The sequence below is a fragment of the Betta splendens genome, chromosome 9 (genome assembly GCF_900634795.4).
Source record: "Betta splendens chromosome 9, fBetSpl5.4, whole genome shotgun sequence".
NCBI lineage: Eukaryota > Metazoa > Chordata > Actinopteri > Anabantiformes > Osphronemidae > Betta > Betta splendens.
The window spans coordinates 16906531-16925607 of record NC_040889.2 but is presented as its reverse complement, the minus strand read 5'-3'; the positions used below and the strand labels follow the sequence as shown (position 1 = coordinate 16925607).

The 19077-nt window shown below is 41.0% G+C and overlaps 1 protein-coding gene across 18 annotated transcripts in view; it reads left to right on the top strand.

Moving 5' to 3' along the window:
- The first annotated feature begins 1130 nt into the window (after positions 1-1130).
- Positions 1131-19077, top strand: part of mvb12bb (multivesicular body subunit 12Bb) — a 29087-nt gene continuing 11140 nt past the window's right edge. For 3 of the 18 annotated variants that reach the window (XM_029161617.2, XM_055511632.1, XM_055511634.1), the window contains exons 1-8: positions 1140-1368; positions 1472-1521; positions 2870-2969; positions 7318-7413; positions 9210-9300; positions 10315-10444; positions 10600-10707; positions 16471-16523. In XM_029161617.2, coding sequence (XP_029017450.1) covers positions 2877-2969; positions 7318-7413; positions 9210-9300; positions 10315-10444; positions 10600-10707; positions 16471-16523 — 571 coding nt within the window. In that variant the 5' untranslated portion in view covers positions 1140-1368; positions 1472-1521; positions 2870-2876. Of the gene's footprint in view, positions 1369-1471; positions 1579-1610; positions 2713-2869; positions 2970-7317; positions 7414-9209; positions 9301-10314; positions 10445-10599; positions 10708-16467; positions 16524-17893; positions 19068-19077 lie in introns of those variants that run through there. The other 15 variants (XM_029161616.3, XM_029161615.3, XM_055511633.1 and 12 more) reach the window with 14 other exon arrangements.

The window sequence follows — 19077 nt, the reverse complement described above, 5'->3', positions numbered from 1 at the left end:
TTTCATCAGCCTCAGCAATGCCACATATTCCACATGAAAATGTGAGCCTGTTTCAGGAGGTTGTCAACACCTTCACGTGATAGCATGTGTTGCTAGGTTCATACAGTATGTGTGTGCCCATGTGCGAGGTGGGTGCTGCTGATGATGTTAACGTCAACAGTACATGTGGAGGTGGTGAAAGTCATGCATACAGTATGAGGTGGCAGTTTTCCTCTAAGCGTCTCCTCTCTAATTACGGAAGTGCTTTTCATTTTGAAAGAAGGCAAAGTGATCATATCCTGTGCAGCCAATAAACACGTCACTGTTCGTGACCCAAATGAAGACACCCCACCAGCATATGGCACCGTGTCACCAAACGCTGCAACAAGTCTGATTTGAATAAATTAGAATAACAGTGACACAAAGAAATAATTTATTTAATTGCGGTGATGGGGGTAGAAATAATAAACTTTGTGCCGGAAAGCAGCTGTTGCCTCGTCGGCCGTCTGCAACCAGTTTTGTACTCCAGGAGATGAGCATGCTAATGTTACCGCTAAGCTAATGCATTGCTCTTTAGCTTTGTTTTATCTGATTACAGTAATGACATGTGATGATTAGAGAGACAGCCAGCTGTCAGAAGGCGTGACCTGTAGATACATCCATGTAATGATAGTCATTTAGTGAAGCACAGTCCTAATTTAGTTACCATCTCCAAATTGGATCTCAAAAGTTATTGCAAAGAAATACACCCACGAGTCAGAGCCGTATTGTTGGTCCAGGCTTTTCTTGTCTTTGTACACTGGCTCTGTTTAGCGTTACACATTTTGCGGTAGAGCTTTCATAGGATAATTTAATTCACTGAATTAAAGTCCTGACGATCACTATAGTGAAGCTATTTAAACTAAAGCAGCTACAATGGGGATGTTCCACAGCAGTCTGAACAAGAAGCTGCTAAAAGGATCGGACGCACAATAATACAAACCGTAAAAACAATAATAAATAAAAGATCACACGTTATGGCTAAAGCATCTTTCCAAGGAAAGTATAGAATAATAAAAGCATATAATCGAATAAAATGTGATACACTGTAATACAATACGATTATTAATAGGAGGCTCCATCGATCTGTTCGGGTTAATCATTTATTACCCATAATTCCCAGCAGCAGGTTGAAGTCCGACAGGTGACACGAGCAGCAGAGATCAACGGTGCAGCAGGTACAGTAAACTCAACGCGTCCAAAACTCGGCGTTCAGCTCGACTTGACGCTGAAGCTCCGCTAATCACGGTCGGACAGTTCGTGGACGAGTTCTGTCATCAACGCGGTGCAGGTTAGCTACTGGTTAGCTACTAGCCTGGTTGGAATCACCTGCACAAACAGCAACAAACAGTGCGTTCCATGGAAATAAATACTAGCCTTCCGGTGTTTAGCTGTCTGTGCCTCCTGTAGTAAGAACTTAGTGACAGATAAGTTAAAATTGTTTTCATTGCAGATTGACAACGTTGACCCGATCCTGCTCTCAAGCTGATGCTGCAGTAACTGGGGAGTATTTCCACTGCACCTAAATCTGTAGTGGAAGATATTTTTCCAACAGCTTCAGTTAGTTTATGCTTTTGTAGAATTTGTATTTAGTTGTTACGAGTATACATATGTTTCTGTGGGCTAACCACTGTTCAGACTTCACAAATGTATTTATTCTTATTCATTACATTTGGTTAATTGCTTTACAGTAATTGTATGTGTTTTTGCCATGATTTCACCTTTGATACTTAAACAAGCAGATAACTAGGTAAATAGGTGACTTATTCATAAAGTTTACGTTGATGAGTAGGAGGATTTCCATCCCAACCTGAAATACAGACACAGGATGTTTTGATGCTCACCACTGTAATTTAGGTTTACCCAGGTTTACCCACATTCATAAATAACTGTCAAAAATCCAAAGTTTAAAAACAAATCAAATTTAAGATGCAAGAATTAATGAATGCATCATTTTTTTTTCACAGACACACCATTTTGCATTGTATACTATACAGAAGACGTCAGTGATGTTCTTTTTGGGAGACAGAAATAAGTTAGTTGGCCTGGCCGAATGATCATCCGAGTCTCAATGCTGTGCTGCAAAACAAAGCTCATTTTGAACAAATTAATGCTACACAGAGATCCTTCATCCAATTAGCTAATTTGCTATCCTGTTTCATTTGAATAAGTACGGCTATCTAACATTTGTTAAAGAGACAGCTGTTTCTGGAGTAAATCCTCTAATTTGATCAGCTTGATTGCAATAGATTCCGTAAACATCAAGATTGAATGCAGCAACTTTGTCAGTTATTACAAGAATGCTTTAAACCTAATCTAATAAATTTGCGTAAGGAAACCTTTACCAAGCCACTTACCCTGTAAAAGGCTTGCCTACCCATTAGTCCAAAATTCCCCTAGACAGGAATAGATAGCAATTGATTGGGACTTCCTTGAAAATATGTGATCACTCCACCTAATTTGTGATTTGGCCAAGTCATTGGGTGGTCTACAAATGCTGTTTTGTCATTGGTCTCACTTGTCATTTGGTCTTGGATTAGGCAGCCTCTTTTTCTTTTGGATCCTAACACGCCTCATCAAGAAGTCAATAATGTGTTTTTAGCCAAGGAAGACACGGTCCATTCTCTATGTAGTGACACTGAGGGATGCAGTCCTCCTTTAGTTCCACTGTTTGTGGATTTATGTAGTTTAAAGGTCTAAAATCATGCTATTTTTCCATTATGTCACAAATCATGCATTGATTCTCCTGATGTATTTATAATCAGGGATGAAACACTTTGTATCAATATGGCAGTTTATCTCTTTTGCAATGCCAAAGTCTTGATGGGGCTGTTCTGGTTTTCTAATGCAGCTTTGACATGTCTGAATTGAGTGACGAGCTGCCTGCAGACCCCATCTCTGCAGTTGGAGTAGTCACTTCACACAACAAAGCCCCCAGCGACTATCTTGTTGTAAGTAATGATTTAAATGGTTTGTGTCCTCAAAATATTAGTTGTTTTAATGGGTTTAAATCAAGATTAGAAGGTGTTTTAAAAGTCACATACATTTTTAAAAAATGGCTTTTTTTCCTGCTGCACAGTTTTATTATCAGTTTAAACAAATTCAATTGCCAGCATTGTTACAAAGTCTGAATGGAACGTTTAAAAATCTTATGGTCAGTTTTATTTGGTATGATTTTGCTTCTCCTCTGTGCTGTTGACTATGTTATACACACAACAAAGACTTTGGCTGTTTTCCAAAGTGTTTGAGTCTGTTGTTAGATGACTTATTCATAAAGTTTACTTTGATGATATGGAGGACTCCCTTCCTGACATTGTTATTAGTTGCCACCAATATTACAGACACCCCAGAGGCAAAGGTTTAATGATGTATGGATGAAGCTCACCAAAGTAATTTCAGGTTATCCCCCATTTTCCCTGTATTCACGCACCCTTACGAGTTCCCTTTTAATAGAAGCGTGTCAAGATTTAAAGGGGTGCAGGATGGGTTAGTTTATGTGAACATAGCTGGGTTTGAAAGAGCTGCAGAGAATTAAAAAAAGGAGTTGAGTGCATCGAGTTTAACAGGGCGCAGAACAAGCTCAGGGGCAGATTTCTTTTGCTCTCTGTCTTCCTCTTATATTCCAACTCCTTGTTTTTACCCTACACCCCCAAACCTTCCCTCTTCCCCGAGTTTTTATCTCTTCCTGCTCCACCCTACAGAACCGGCTTGTTCTAATCTCTGGCAGATGATGGTGGGTTGGCACCAGAACGGAGCCACTGGCAGGGAAACTGTGTACACACCACGCGGTAGTGACAAACGGAGAGAAACCCCCTCAGACTTCCTCCTCTGTTGCTGCAGTGTGCCAGTAGCTCATGTGCAAATACTGTTCATGTCCCGGAAAGTTAAAAGCAAGCACTGTACATAGCATTGTTTTACTTACATTCTCACCAAATTGTAAATATCTTTGTTAAACAATTGATAGCAAACTGCCAAGTGGAAAACTTTGGATCTACTTCCAAAGTTTTCGGAATTGTTCGGAATTGTTCCAGCATTAAAGTTCTAAGAATCACCAGCTTAAATGTCTGACGAACTGTTCGAAACAAATGCAACCACAGCAAATACAATTTTTATTGTATTACTTTTATTGAAGTTAAAAAACAAAAAAAAAAAAAAAACAAATGATGCTACTGGTTGTGATCATCGTCTTGTGGCATAGTCAATCCAGTTACACCAGCTTCAACTCATTGAACTAATGTTATAGATGCCTAGTGTTCCATACTTCACGTCCTGACTTGCTAATGACTGCTGTGGCCTTTTCAGGGCTGGTGGCTGTACTGTAAATGAATATCAGTCTTGTGCTCAAACATTCTTAACATAGCAGGCTCATCCATGATAGTTTACTGTATGTGAGAGCTATTTTTAAAATATAATATTTTAGTGAAATATTATTATATACATTAGTCTGTGGATTTTCCTAGATAAATAAAAAAAGGGGAAAACACAGCCTTCAAGGAAATAAACAGTAGTGTTAAATCTATGAATGAAGACCAACACAATTCCCACTTTAAGGGGAAATTCAAGGTCTTTCAGACACAAACATTAGTTCAGATGTTTTGTTCCATTGACAGTGTCTTTTGAACATCTTTCATCTGCAGACCTGCCATAGGAGCTAAAGCAGCAACCCTCTGCATCGGTGTCCCAGTGCTAGGCTGACGGGTCTCAGGATTGAACATTGGCTTGATGTTTTTCTTCCCCTTTCCTTCTAGTCTTCTTTTTAAATTCCTCCTAAATACTGACTGCTTACCATACTTACCGTACCTTTTATGCAGCAGATCAAAGGGCTGATTAACTCTTTTGCTCTCTGGCATGGTGCGCTCACATCTCTGAACTTGAGCAGGTTGTTCCAACACAAGAGAGCACAGGCCCAGATCAAACGCTGCTCCACTGGGATCAGGAGCTTTGCAGAAACACCAGCAGCCACCCAACATCAAACACCACGAGTAGCTTCACGCACACTGACACTATGTGCACAGGATGGAGATAGGAAGGAGATATGTGTATTTCTTTTTCACCTGCACATAAGACATGTCTTGCTCATCTTCAGTATATGTCTTGAAGCCTAGTTTCAGCTTATGATTACCTGGGATCATTTAGTGTATTTAGTTAAAGTAGAGTTTGGTAGTTTGGTAAAGTTTTTCACTGTGTTGCCACAAGTCAGATGAGAATATATATATCTGCACTACTCTCATGGTCTTGTACCAAGTTTGAGGCTAATGCCAAAAGGCTTTTCAGGTTGGCATGGAGTGTAAGACAGAGGAAATACTGTAGTTACTCTACCTGCTGTACTGGACTTGAGCAAAGCCAAAATAGTCACCGCCCACCTCCAGTAAATAATCTGGATTAAAATTACTTGAATTCAACATTTCCTGAAATGTCACACTAAAACATCTATTCAAAGTAAATGCAGTTGTTTCATTCTTCAATTTTTATTTATCTCACATTGTTCTTGTTTCAGATTTTCTCATATTCTTTGTTGGGGCTGCTTTGTTTCTCCTGTACCACTCTTACATTTTCTCTGCCTGGTTTGACTCTCGAGAGACTTTTGATTGTATGTCTTTATACTGTATCTTTGTATTCACAGCTGTGCCTCTCATGGCTTCATAGTAAAATTGCTGGTGATGTCTGTCTCCAGAGATTTTTCACAAGAATATTCATCACTCCCTAAAGAGTTGTTTCATGGGCGGGCTTTTAGATCACTGTAAGCACAAGATTTCAAGAAGTGGCAGTTGAATCTGTCATTGCATCTTAAATGAAAGCATACAGCCAAATTTCAATATCAGAATCCTGACGTCTCCCGTTGCACATGCCTGTGTTGCGACGGAGCCTCACAGTTGCTGGATTCAAAGAATCAGAAAAGAGCCGCTCCAACTTTACGCTTGCCTTTTTCTGCTGTGGCTCAGCAATTGGCGTTTCACATTCAAGCTGCGTCGCATCCTTGCTGCCGGCAGCTGTGGCAGAATGATGCCTGAGGTGCCTCTTAGGAGGACTGTGCCCTCGTTACTCCTCAACTTGACTTTGGGTTTCACAAAGCGAGCCCTTTGTTTACGCTGACAGGATGCGCTGGCTACTGACCTGGAAAAAGTGGCCAAGACGGGTTGTCTTGTAAGGAAGAGAGAGGCTGGTGATGTATAGGCTCCTTCTGGGACCTTTCATAGAACTGCTGTTGGAGACGCCCTGCAATCCCTCTCCCTGTTCATCTCCTGCTCCTTCTCGCTCTCTCATCCTGCTATCTATCTCTGTTACCAACTCTAGTCTCCACTCTCATCCCATCTAGTCAGTGGTGGTTTTGCATGAATCTCCCCATGCCATGTTTCCCCCACCCAGTCACTGGGGTCATTCATCATTATTGTCAAGGGGAGTAATGTGTGTGGGTGGGTGCAGAGATCTATGACTTCTTCATTTGAATGAACCTCATTAGATTGACTCTTCTTTGTAAAGGATCCCTTTAGAAAATAACCCTGGCAGTTATTTAGGTGATTCTCACATGATAGCCAATGGAACATGACGTTTCAACCAAGCATATTTGCTGGGACGATGGAAAAGGGTCCGTGATGCAGCTTGCAGGATATGTTTTGCTTTATCATTCTGCCTTGCACATCTACATCATTTACATAGCAATGCAGTGTAGGACCTTGAGCTTGACTTGTGGCGTCCACATGCTGTCAATATACCGCAATCTATTTCTTTTCAGTGACTCCACTGATCTTTTACACATATGAATGAGGCTGTTGTGGAAGGACAAGCTTTTTAGGTTCTCATTCAGACCTACATGTGAAATATTCCTAAAGGGTACGTCTCATAAAATAATAGAATGACGCCACACAGGGGATATAACCGTAAAACTATCTGGCACATGCAGCGTTCTCCGTTTACCTGTGCCTTGCTCAGGGGATGCTACGGAAGGTTTTTAAAAAGACACATTCTGCATTTACCCCAAATATAATCCCCGCTTTCCCACAGAAGCACTGTGAAGTTTGGTTGCCTTATTAGAGCAGATCCTTGTCAGGGCATCTTTAATCAGCCCTGGTCCCGAGGGGTGATATTTTTAGCCACCTTTTTGGAGGCTAAGACTCCTTTACCCACGCAGTGCACTAATGAGATGGAGTGCCAGTGTAGGCAAGCGTTAATTAAGGCTAGTATGCAAGAGCAGAAGCAAAAGCAACACGCTCATGGCATACATACATTAACTTTATCCCACCTCCTGCATGTTTTTTTTTCTCTCCTTGTTTTTTTTTTCACTGTCTTTTCTTCACGTAGGTTGCACAAACAACAGATGGCTCCGACGCCGACCTGTGGAAGGACGGCTTATTCAAATCCAAGGTCACTCGCTACCTCTGTTTCACCAGAAAAGCTGTAAGTGTAAACGTAAACTTCTCCTTTTCCCTGTGCATCTCGCAGCTGTGTCTCTCATCTGAAGCACCTTTTGTTTGCCAACGGTTATCGGCTCAATATTCTGTTGCCAGAATATGTAGTTTGCCCTTTGATTAGCAAAAGTTCAGTTTACTAAGAACTGCATTAAAATTAGCATATATAAGATTTTCATATCTGTTCTTAATGAATAATACCTTGCAATGTTGTGGACCCTTAATAAACATATATATGAAAGATATATGTTTATTCATGAAATAGCAATGACCTCTATTTTACCTATTCCAATTTATTAAATTAAAAACAACCCATCAAGGAGATGATTGTTTAATGGGAATGCACATTCCTGTACAGTATATATAAGAATGTGTTTTTCTGTCAGCTATAACTCCATAAGAAGTCATTTCAGTTTGGTGCCTCTATATTTAGACCTCCCAATTTGAACAGCATTGACTCCTCTGCGGCAGAGATGACCTTTGAGTGTTTCTCATAATGCTGTTGGGTCATTTTGGAATCTCTTGCCTGCAGACTACATCTGATGTGTGGTAGCATAGCTGTCAGCTGCCCTGTGGCCATAAATACACCTGTTTGCATTTCCAGGATCATCAACCTGTCTACCTTGTGCTCATGCAACTTACTTTTGCCCCTTTATTAACTCGGTTCCTTGAGCCAAAGGTGGTTAATACAAGCAATACTTTACATAATGCATTTATTTTTGTTATTATTTAGCCTCTGTAAAGTTCAGCAGGACTTAATCAAGTTTTTGTTGTTTTTTTTGTTGTTTTTTTTATGTTGTGTCCTCCAAAAGCTGGGCAACTTGGCAGCGGCTGCCTCATGCCTGAGCTCAATCTGCTCCTGGGTTTAGTACATAGCATACAAATAGCCTTCCCCTAGTTCCTGTATATTATCTTAAAATGTGTGTCCACATTGTTTTAAAGACTTTGACAGAAATAAAACATGACAGAGCCATCAACAAAGGCTATTTTGTCTGCCAGTCAATGGAGCCCCCACTGTAATTGTCTATGACAAAAACAGATTCTGTAAAATTAGCCCCTGAATTATGTGGGGGGAAGTAAATAGTTTGTGATTTATCATACTCTGGGTTTGAGGTAGGTAGACCCTTTTGTCAGGCCCTGATGGAAAAAGTCTCCCCAGGAAGAGGGTAAAATTCTAAAAACGGTTCCATGCATAGTAATAACATTCATCCATATTCCTCCTTAAGTCAGTAAAAAAACTATGAATAAAAAATATCTCTAATGGTAATGACTGTCGGGCAACAGTAGCAGTGGAATTCAGGCTTTTCGGACGCATCAAGTCACGCCTGGCTCGCCCCAGTCTCTACTGCCACTGTATATTATTGCAATTTATTATGGCAAAAAATGAAAATGTAATGGGAGGCGAGGAAAAGTCATGCTTGAAAATGTCAAGTACACAGTCCCTGATTGTTTTTAACCAGGCCCATTCTGTTGATCAGGCTTCCTACTACTGTATGCCTCCTATCGTCCCACTGCTTCTCACCAAAAGGTTGAGAATGATTACAAGTTCATAGATGCATTCTCTCATTGCAGGAAAAAAACTATTAGAGAGCAATTACTTCAGCTATTTTGTCAAGCCTGGTCTTTAGAGACTTCCTACGGTTTTAGTAAATCATTGACTCTGTAATCTTTATGTTCGCTTTTTTTAAAAATGACTAACCTTTCTCCTTCTCTCACTCCCTGTCCTTTTAAAAGTTGAATTTGCATAAATGACTTTAAGTCTTCTGCCTTTGGCTCAACTTTGAGGGTCCCTACGTTGTTGCGGACGTGAAGCTGATTGACATTAAGGACGCTTTGCCACAGGGCTTCACACCTGTGCTAGAAACAATGGACACAAGTAAGTAAACAGTCAGTACGGTCCACGGGATCGCTTCCCTTCCTCTTCTTGTTTTTCCACTCTTCGACCAGCTTATGCGGAGGTCCTCAGGGGCAGCTTTGCTTGAGATAGTGAATGTTTTATGGGTGCAGGTTAGCTTAATTTATGGCAGACTGTGGGAATAAAATAAACATTTTGCCCTGGAGGTACAAGAGAAGAGAATCATGAGTCATTGTTTATCTCAGCTGGAGCTGTGCTTTTCTTTATGAGGGGCTTATTTATTTATGTATTTATTTGGGGAGAGGATGAGTGGATGGGGGTTATCTAATATTAATGAAATGCATTCCCCAATGCTTTAGTGCTTTTTGAGTGCTATGTATTTCCCCCTCACTATCCATGCCTTGAAAATGTAATAATATTTTGGTGTGGGGAGTGAGGACAGCTTGTTTATTATTTTTATTATCATTGCATTTACACTGCACTTTCAAGTGTTGCTGGGGAAATAAATGAGCAAGGCACAGATGCAATATAGGGAAGCATGGCAATGTTTTTTTGTTTGTTTTTTTGCCAGAATGAAGAAAAGAGATTATGTTTTGTTTGGCTGTGGTGTAATTTAATGCTTTATTACTTTATGTGAACCCATGTTTAATGTATACATGTGACATTATGTATGAGTTTCTATCTAGAATATCCAGTTTAAATCCCTGTTGTGCAGTAAAGCTGATGGAGGATTCACTTGCTCCTGTCATTTTACCTACTAAAATGATAAAAATGATAATAATGCATGCGGATTTTGCGTCTTTCTGCTGTCCAGCCGTTTCCCTTTGAGCACAACAAGTCACCCTGAAACAGATATTAGCTCATTTGATATTCTGAGACTTGTAATGACTAAACAGCAAAGTGGGATTTGTGAATATATATTTCTCCTAGAGGTCTATAGATAGATATTTCTTTAGGCTGAAACTCTGAAAAGACAGAACTAACACAACGCCACCAATTCTTCTCTGACACACTCACGCGTGCCTGCCTCATCAGAGGAAACTGCCACAAGGAAGAAGAGGCTCTGTGTGAAAGTCAGCCCTCGTGTGGCTGCGGAGGTGGCGATATATGACATCCGGATCGCTGCGAAGTCCAAGTACCAACTTGTTAACTACACCTGTGCGGGGTGAGATGACACTGGAAACCAGTGAAATCGTTCTTCAGAATTCAATGTATTCTGTCACACTAATTCGTTTTTTAAAAATATTTCTTGTATAAATGATTTGCTTTAAATATCAGTAAATGTTTTGAACCGTGTGTCTCTTGTTTGCCTTCACTCAGAGAGATAAACGGTATGGCACTCTGGTATCGATTAGGGGATTTTCCTCAGCATCAGCCATCTCCAGCAACTTGCAGCACAGCTATCACTGACGCTCCAACCACCCCGAGGTGAGATCCTGGCAGAATATTCCGCCGTGTCTCCTTTCACTCCTTTATTCATTATTTCACATTCACTTTCCTCTCAAGCTGTTGTTACGCTTCCACACCATGTGTACCACAATGAAGACACAAGCAATTGATCATTCCCGGGCAATCTGCCGTAAAGGTTGTGGCTGGGCAACAAGGTAGCGAGGGTGAACCGGAGAGACAGGCTAACTAGACAGGATCTCCTGAACGAGAACACGAGTTCAGTGAGGGCTAAACCCATGCTGTTTGTGGTGTGTCCCTGGTGGTGGCGGCAGGTTGGTCCTGTGACTGGTGACAGGAGTGTTGTACTCTGCAGACAAAGAGGAGGGGATGTAGCCTGGAGAGAGAGCGACAGCTGCAGAGGAAGGGAGGCGTGCTCCAAGATCTCCGCCACGCTGGAGTGTGTGTGTGTGTGTGTGTGTGTGTGTGTGTGTGTGTGTGTGTGTGTGTGTGTGTGTGTGTGTGTGTGTGTGTGTGTGTGTGTGTGTGTGTGTGTGTGTGTGTGTGTGTGTGTGTGTGTGTGTGTGTGTGTGTGTGTGTGTGTCCCCTCCTCTGCTCATGCTGCTTAAGCTTCCTCCACCTCAGGCCTTACAGTGAACGGAGCAACTCTTTGTACTGTGTCCAGATCAAACAGCTCAATTATTCATCACAATGAAGAACTTGGGGATTTCCACAGTAAATTGTAAATAAACAATTGAGACTGCTTTGGTGTGTCGGCGCTGTGGAGAGCGAGGCTTGGCACTGGGGCCCAATGCCTTTGCCAGCTTGAAGTGTTGTGCTTTGCCATCCTGTGCTGGGCTGAGTCAAAGCCATTTAAAAAGCACAACAGGCCAGAGCACTGTATGCCAGCAGTCATTTAAAAAAAAAAAAAAAAACAGGCTTGTGTTCACATGGCCAGTCAGTGGAATGAGAACAATAAAATGGACAGCGGGAATTCGGAGTCCAAGTTCAAACTGAGCGGAATTTTGTGAATCCATATTTTGGAAGTCGATGGTCAGTGATCTTTGATGTTCTGAAGAGATGCCGAGAGCTCGGGCCCATGTGTGCGCCTTCGCAACTCTTACTGGTAATCCTCAGTTCTTTTGAAGCGCACTTTCAAGTTGGTGAGGCTCAGAGGTTGGAATAAATTGCACCTCGAAGCGACTTACACCCCCTCCCGATGCCTGCTGAGATCACAGGCTGCTGTTTTTGTATTAACATTAAAATTCATTCCACAGTCAGAGAGTCGTCTTTTCAGAGTATTTCCATCCATAATACTCTGACACATAAGGACGGGACTGTGGGCAATTTAGACAGTGGCAGTTCTTTGACTATTTATCTGCCATCCTTTCTGTGTAGTTACATGTTCTGTAGACAGAACTTCTGTAGTTTCTTTAAAATCACAGATTAGATGGTTTGACACAGTGATTTATAGACATCCCCTCGAGACACGGTGATTACTTAATAAATACAGCGGCACAGTGTAAGTGGCTGTGTAGTATCACTCCTCTATACTGTACTCATATTCCGCAGTAGAAAATTCTCTTTTCCATGCCTCCTTGGGCTATCTATAACACTTTTATGGCCTTTGGAGAATAGCACCTCTTAAATTTTAGTGCTCTTTACAGTCACTGCAAAAGATGTTTTAAATACAGTCAATAATGTGTAAATTTTTAATGACCCTTATAATTTTGAAAGCTGCAGTGATCCCTCTAAAATGTTACGTTGCCTCAGGCAGCGAGAGCTTGTTAGAGTTGTGTACAAATGTAAACTGCAAATCAGGCTCCTCAGCGGTGCCGAGCTGCAGCACGCGGCAGCGGTGGGACGTTGCATCACTGTGGAATGCACACAGTTGTTGCGTCAAGGCTAGGTGTTGTATTTGAATAGTTCTGGTATTGTTTTGTCAGCTGAAGCGGGGTATCTACAGGTCTCACTAAGTTTTTGAAAGCATTAAATGCAATCGCTTGAAATGTTTTTTGTCTGCTATGACTGCGCATGTGGGGAGTTGTTCAAGATTTTTAGTAGCAGTCAGCACTCTTGGGCCTTTATGAACTTTATTACTTGTGGATTCATAGCACAAGCCTATAGTTTGATTATTGCACAGTAGCTGATTGAATAAGTGCCAACGTTTGTCCGTTCACAGTCTGAACTGTCGAATAAGTAGCAAAGATGCCCCTGAAAATGTCAGATTCAGTGTTATTCTGAAGCCTTATAACAATCACATGATAAATCACCTAATCACATTTTCACATTTGACAAGCTATATTGAACAAGTGTTTTTACTCCCTTAGGTCGACAAATTGATTATCACCTCTAAAAGTAAATAGATTTTAATTGCTTAATCAATCCCTCAGTTTAGCTGCTTTCCTGGTTCCAGGTTGCTCTAATCAAATTAATTACATAACGGAGGACTGGTTGTTTTTAACTGAAACAATGTGCTGCAGTATAAATAAGAGTGTGCCAGAGCACACTCTTAGAGCAAGCAGGCTTTTGAAGTAAGATCAAGGATAAACACTAAATGTTGAATAGTTACTTCTTATTGGCCCAGGCTGTTGCACCATATTGCACCACTAAAACGGTTAATGTACAGGCCTGCTGAGCAGCCCGACGTCTGTTTAATGTCGCTTTATCAAGTTTGTGTAAAGCATCTCAACCGGTGACAGTGCTCCGCTTTGATTCATGACTGCAACTTGATGTCAACCACATTGGCTTGTTCTCTGTCAAGACTGACGGTATCAGCTGCTCCTGACTTCATAATGTGAAAAACCCGCGCCATCCGGTCAGCTTTTTAATGTGTCCACTAAAGTATCCCCCTCCTTCCTTCTCCCAGCCAACGCTGCCATTTGTTCTACTGATAAAACTGTCATTGCTGAGGCGTATATCTGACCTCTATAGTGACTGCTAGCATAAATTAGCCTTGTCCTAATATTGCAATTTCTTTTGCTTCACTCAGAATCAAGGTTTTTGACATTTCTCTTAGAATAATAGGCCATTGTACACACCGACACTTTTTAAATCAAACTGTATAGTGATAAAAATGTCAAGGCTGAGTGTGTTATTTTTTCATTGCATTGCTTCCTTATTCTTTTACATGAGAAATGTAGAGCGTCATCAGTGTCAGAATTGGCATGCATATCAATACGTTTTGGATTGCACTGTCTTCTACCTGTGACACGTCGCTGCAGCTCTGCAGGAGTATTGTATCGGCTTTCATTGTACGCTGGTTAACCAAGACTTCCCACTGCACACGACTCTTGAGAGAAAGAGACACCGTGACTGTCAGTGTGTCGCCTGACAGATCTCCCATCTGAAGTGTCAAAGAACAATCACTCCCGGCTCGATCTCACTCATTACTTTGTGGCGCTCGCCAAAGTTGCAAAAAGTAGCGGTGATCAAGCGACAGGATGCAGAGCGCTGCCAGGAATGATCGAATGATCAGCTAAGATCTAATGGGCTCAGACTGTTTGGTGATTTGCCTCCAAATTCAGAGAGCTCCTCTTTTCAACACCTGACACCGAGCTTAAAGGAGGATAATGATGGGTGAGAAAGCAGCTCCCACAAAGCAGCACTGTCGGCACATAGAGGAAGGTGTGGAGATGTTGTCACGGGAAAGACTGGATGTGTGTCAAAACAAGAGCTTCCAGCTTTCGGTATCGCAGCTCTGGCTCTTCAGCGATATTACTCTCATCCTCATCCTACCTCTCCACTGACTACCGCTTGTCTGTCCCCACTATCTCTTCCTCTTATTTATTTATTTCTTTACACAGACAACTCTTTTCCTTATTCCACATGGAACAACATAAAGAACACTACAAAAAGAACTGTTGAGCTGTAATTCATGTTGTCAAGTGATCTTTGGTGCCGTGCTCTGCTTTACTGCACTAATATGATTTTAACTCAGGCAGATTTCATGGGGATATAAGACTCTTGATCTGTGCTGTAATTGCGTAAATCTTTCAGGCCATGTTCCCAGTTTTACTATAATTTGATGAGGAACTACAGTGTAATTGAATATTCAAATTAGGAATATGTGTCAATATGGCTCCCGTTGCCTGAAATGAGGATTAATTGTTGTCAAAACTCCAGTGGCCGAGATAATATGAGCCCCAACACTGCTGTTGATTAGCAAATGCACTTGCCATGTTTTTGTTTTAAGAATTAGTTGTCTAATTGATTTGCCATATGTTACCCTCTCCAATGTACCTAAAATTGTATTTAGAAATCGCCAATTTGGATTGAGACAGTTTTGTGTTTCAAACAGATGGGAAAAGCAGCCCTGGAGATTTCCTTCGAGCACAGCTCCTGGTTTTATGCTGAATCTTGCGCATTTCCAGCCTTTGCTCTTACCGATACTTAGTGTGTTAATTGTCTTTCCTCTCAGTTCTAATTTTGTAACGCAAGCACGGGCGTCCTAGCAGATATTTCAGGCGTTCTTCTTCACTTTATCAGTCCGTAGGACGTCTCTGTGCTTTGAAAGATGTGTACCTTCCTTTCCATGCAGTGGAATCAACCTTTGCAAGGCAAAAGAAGTCTGTGTTGAATATGGCAATCGTTCCCACAAGATTGATGCCAACCTTTTAAAAATTCACCATTGGCCTGGATTTAACATGGCCAAATGCTGATGTAAATGAGGAGGGGAAAAGTCGACCCTTTCGTTGCAAATAAATCTGAGTTGCAGGCTTCAGCTCATAAATACCACAGCCTGTCAGAAGTCTTGTTTTATTGCTCTTGATGGAAATTATTGCATTTATTTATCTCATCCGAACAGATAAGACTTTGAAAGTCACAACTCAATGTGTAGCATCCTCAGAAATATACAGATCTACCTTAAATTATAGGAATTTGGATTTTATACCTCTTAAAAATAGTTTTACCAATAAACAGCCCAAAACCTGAACCTGGTCCACTGACAGTATCATTATATGAAACTTCACACCTTGAGCAGCTGTGAAGCCTCAGAAATCTTCTTGTCTTTGTTGTAAATCAATGATGACTTGCTGCCTTTTCCTTCTACTTTTCTAACTTACTGGATGCTTCTTTGTCCTGTAATCATAGACAATGACTCTTTAATGATATCACCGACCGTTTTGCATTATCATTGTATTATCATTTGTTTTTAATGCCAAGCTAGAGTTCACTTTACCCTCGGAGCATGTCATGGTGTGCAGTTTTCTTGAAGCTGTGAAGCTATTTTTTTTCCTGCTTGCTGTGGATTTATCGATCCGTAGGGGTGAGTCACAGGGTGTAATTCATGATAGTTTGATTGATGAGAATTTCAATCTTATATGGTTTGTTAACTTCAACTGCCCACAAACTGCTTTCTCTGCTTTTTTCTGTAAGACAAGGCCATGAAACACTAAAAAAACAGGCTTTCCTTGAATAATGGAATCTCTCAGTTCCTCTAGAATTAACAAGATCCTACTTCAAATCTCGATAAAGGTCTGTTCAAGCCCCTGGGCAGCTGAGGCGCGGTTTAACTTTTGCCATATTTCTCCTTTTGAGATGCAGCCTGTTGTTCCAGCACTCTGTTTTGCCTGTAGACAGCTCAGAGAGCCTTTGTGTGTGAGGGTGGTGGTGCTGGGGTTTCATGCCCTGACGCTAAGTAAATTCTCTTGTGTCTAAGGACCGTAAATCTCTTGGAACATAAGCGTTCTTGTCAAACACAGAGTTTACGTACATACATTTTGGATGTTTTTATCATGATTGTCAATAACTGTATTGATCACTTGACTGGACTTGACTTCTCTTTTTTCTGTCTCTCAGCAGGAAAACCATTCCGAACTATGAGCACCAAGGCAGTGGGAGCTACACCATGACAGGTGAAGGGTCTCACACATTCCCTGTATGCAGATCAGCACCGTTCAGGTCACTACAGTTACACTTAGGCTGCACTGCATGTCTGAACTAACCTTAAGGTAGCTCCTCTGATACTTGATCCACAAGTGCTTTACGTCTTCGCTTATCTGAGCGCACGTGACTTCTCACAAGGACCTCAGCATTACATTAAAAAGAACATTTTACAGCTGTCAAAGATGATCCATCAGTTGCCATACTTACATATGTATCGTGCATGCGCTGGATGAATTACCTTCTCTTTGTCAAGGAGAAAATCACCTACAGTACAATGCCCCGTGACTAAAACAGAATAAAGGAGAATTAGTTAGAAAGCAGAGCTTAGCTATGACAGCCTCAGAGCCACAGAGTCAGTGCCCGATGAAAAGCTAAGACTGTAAAGAGCGTGTGATCCACATGAGGTGAAGGAGGAAGGCTGGTTTTTATCCAGCTGGAGAGAGACACCATGTGGTGAGGATTCCTCCTGCTGCTCCACCAGAGCCGCATACAAGTCATGGCCATCTAGACCCAATTCAAGTCTAGTCAATAAAAGCAGTGTATCATATAAAGTTCTTAACTTTAAATTAATTAAGCCTAATTCTAAATTGATTGCTGGGTTTAAAAAAGAAATTAAAAATATGTCTAGATACAGTATAAGTTAGTCAAGACAGTTGTGCAGTGTGTGAGTCCTCCACTGGGACAGGGTTTGAGTGACAGTGCGAAGCATGCACATACTGTACAGCATGTTGCCAGCTGTCAACCTTTAGCTCCAGAAATCCTGTACGTGTCCCTTTGTGAGTGGCTGAAATTTTAAAGGGAAAAAGGCGACGGCGTTCGCTTGAGATGGCTCCTGCTTTACTGCTGAAGGCTGTGCGGTCGTCAGCCTCGCAGCATCACACTGTGAATGTGAGAGAACGCGTCTTCCCTTCATTAACAATGTGATAGCCTGCAGACCAAGTGTGAGGTCATAGCCGCCAGCCTATTTGTGTTAATTGTTAGTGTGGTGGTAGCTCTGGTGTGCGTGCATGCGTGTGTGTGTGTGTGAGTGCGTGAGTGTGTGTGTAGGGGGGGGCTGACAGCTGGCCAGGTTCGACTTGCTCTAAAACCATGTGCGCTCTGTCAGGGCTGTACAGGCACCTTCTTTAGGATTGATGAATTGCCTGCTTTCTTGATTAAACCCTCCGTCACTTGCTAACAAAACAAAAACCCCAACACAAAAAAAAATGAGTCGAGGGGAGGAGAGGTAACATGTCTGGGAAATCTGTCATCTGCAGTCACATCATGTACAGATGTGATGTGCAGGCGCTTTGACATTTATTACCAGAATATTAAAAACTAATTCACATTTATTTCACAGCACTCTTTCACCTGACAGTTCAAGCTCATTTGAAAAGTTATCAAGTTTTCATAGCAGCCCCAACCTTTTGCTTTTCTTCACCGGCTTTGCTTTGATCCATGCCAAGTCCCTTTGCCAATTAGGTCTGTTATTCATGCATTGACAGAAAAGCAGGATTCTTTACAGGTAATTAAAGTTGCATAAATGAAAAGTCTCCGAAAGGCATGTTGGGAGAAAAACTAAATGTAAAGTTGTTGACAACCGTCTAAAATTAAGACAAAATAAAACTATATAACATTCAGTGATTTGCACTGTAGTCTCTCTTCATTACCTACAGAACAGCATATAGTTGTTACAGCAGACATCAACCTGATAAAAAAGGTAAATGTAATAAAAAGTAATGCATTTACATATCTATCGCATTAATCAAAAATAAATCATGACATTGGCCCTGATCTAACGTAATATGGAGAGCAATTATTTCCCTATCCATTAGAGGAACTTCAATTAACAGACACCAGACAGTTCATCCTTCAGAGGAGGAAGAGGGGGAAAAAATAGGAGGCTCAAAATTAACTTGGGTTTGCAAAATATCTTGGCAGCATGACAGTGATTTTTGATTTTCAGGAAACAATATTAGAATTCTTATTAAACTATGTGCATCTGCTTTTAATTTGCTGCAAATAATTGGAAATGCAATGGAGCTTTCCAATTAAAGCTCCACTTTATGCTGTTTAATAATACCCTCATAATATTATAGCTTATGAAATGACAGGTGAGTTGGTATATGAATAAAACATAAAGCCCTGTAATAACAGACAGGAAAAAAAAACGAGACAGTTGTTGGGGGGCTTTTAAATGCTCGACATAATTTGCATATATTAATCTCCTCTTTTCAGCCTTATCAAGTATTCCACTGTATTTGAAGTTAAAATAGTCGTGACAGGCAGGGGTACGCTTCGTTTTTCCAAGGATTTATTACTTGTATAATTCTGGATCTTTAATAAGCCAATATGACTGATCCTCTGAGTTCTGTGGAATTTGGTTAATTGTTCCAGATGGTGCTCACTGATTATGCAAAATTACTTTCTTTCTCCTCTTTTTTCCCCCCAACTACACAATTTCTTGATTGACTAACATGGAGAAAAAAGATTATTTTTGGCGCAGCACTTTCATTAAGAGGGTTCTCATCAGGTTTCAAACAA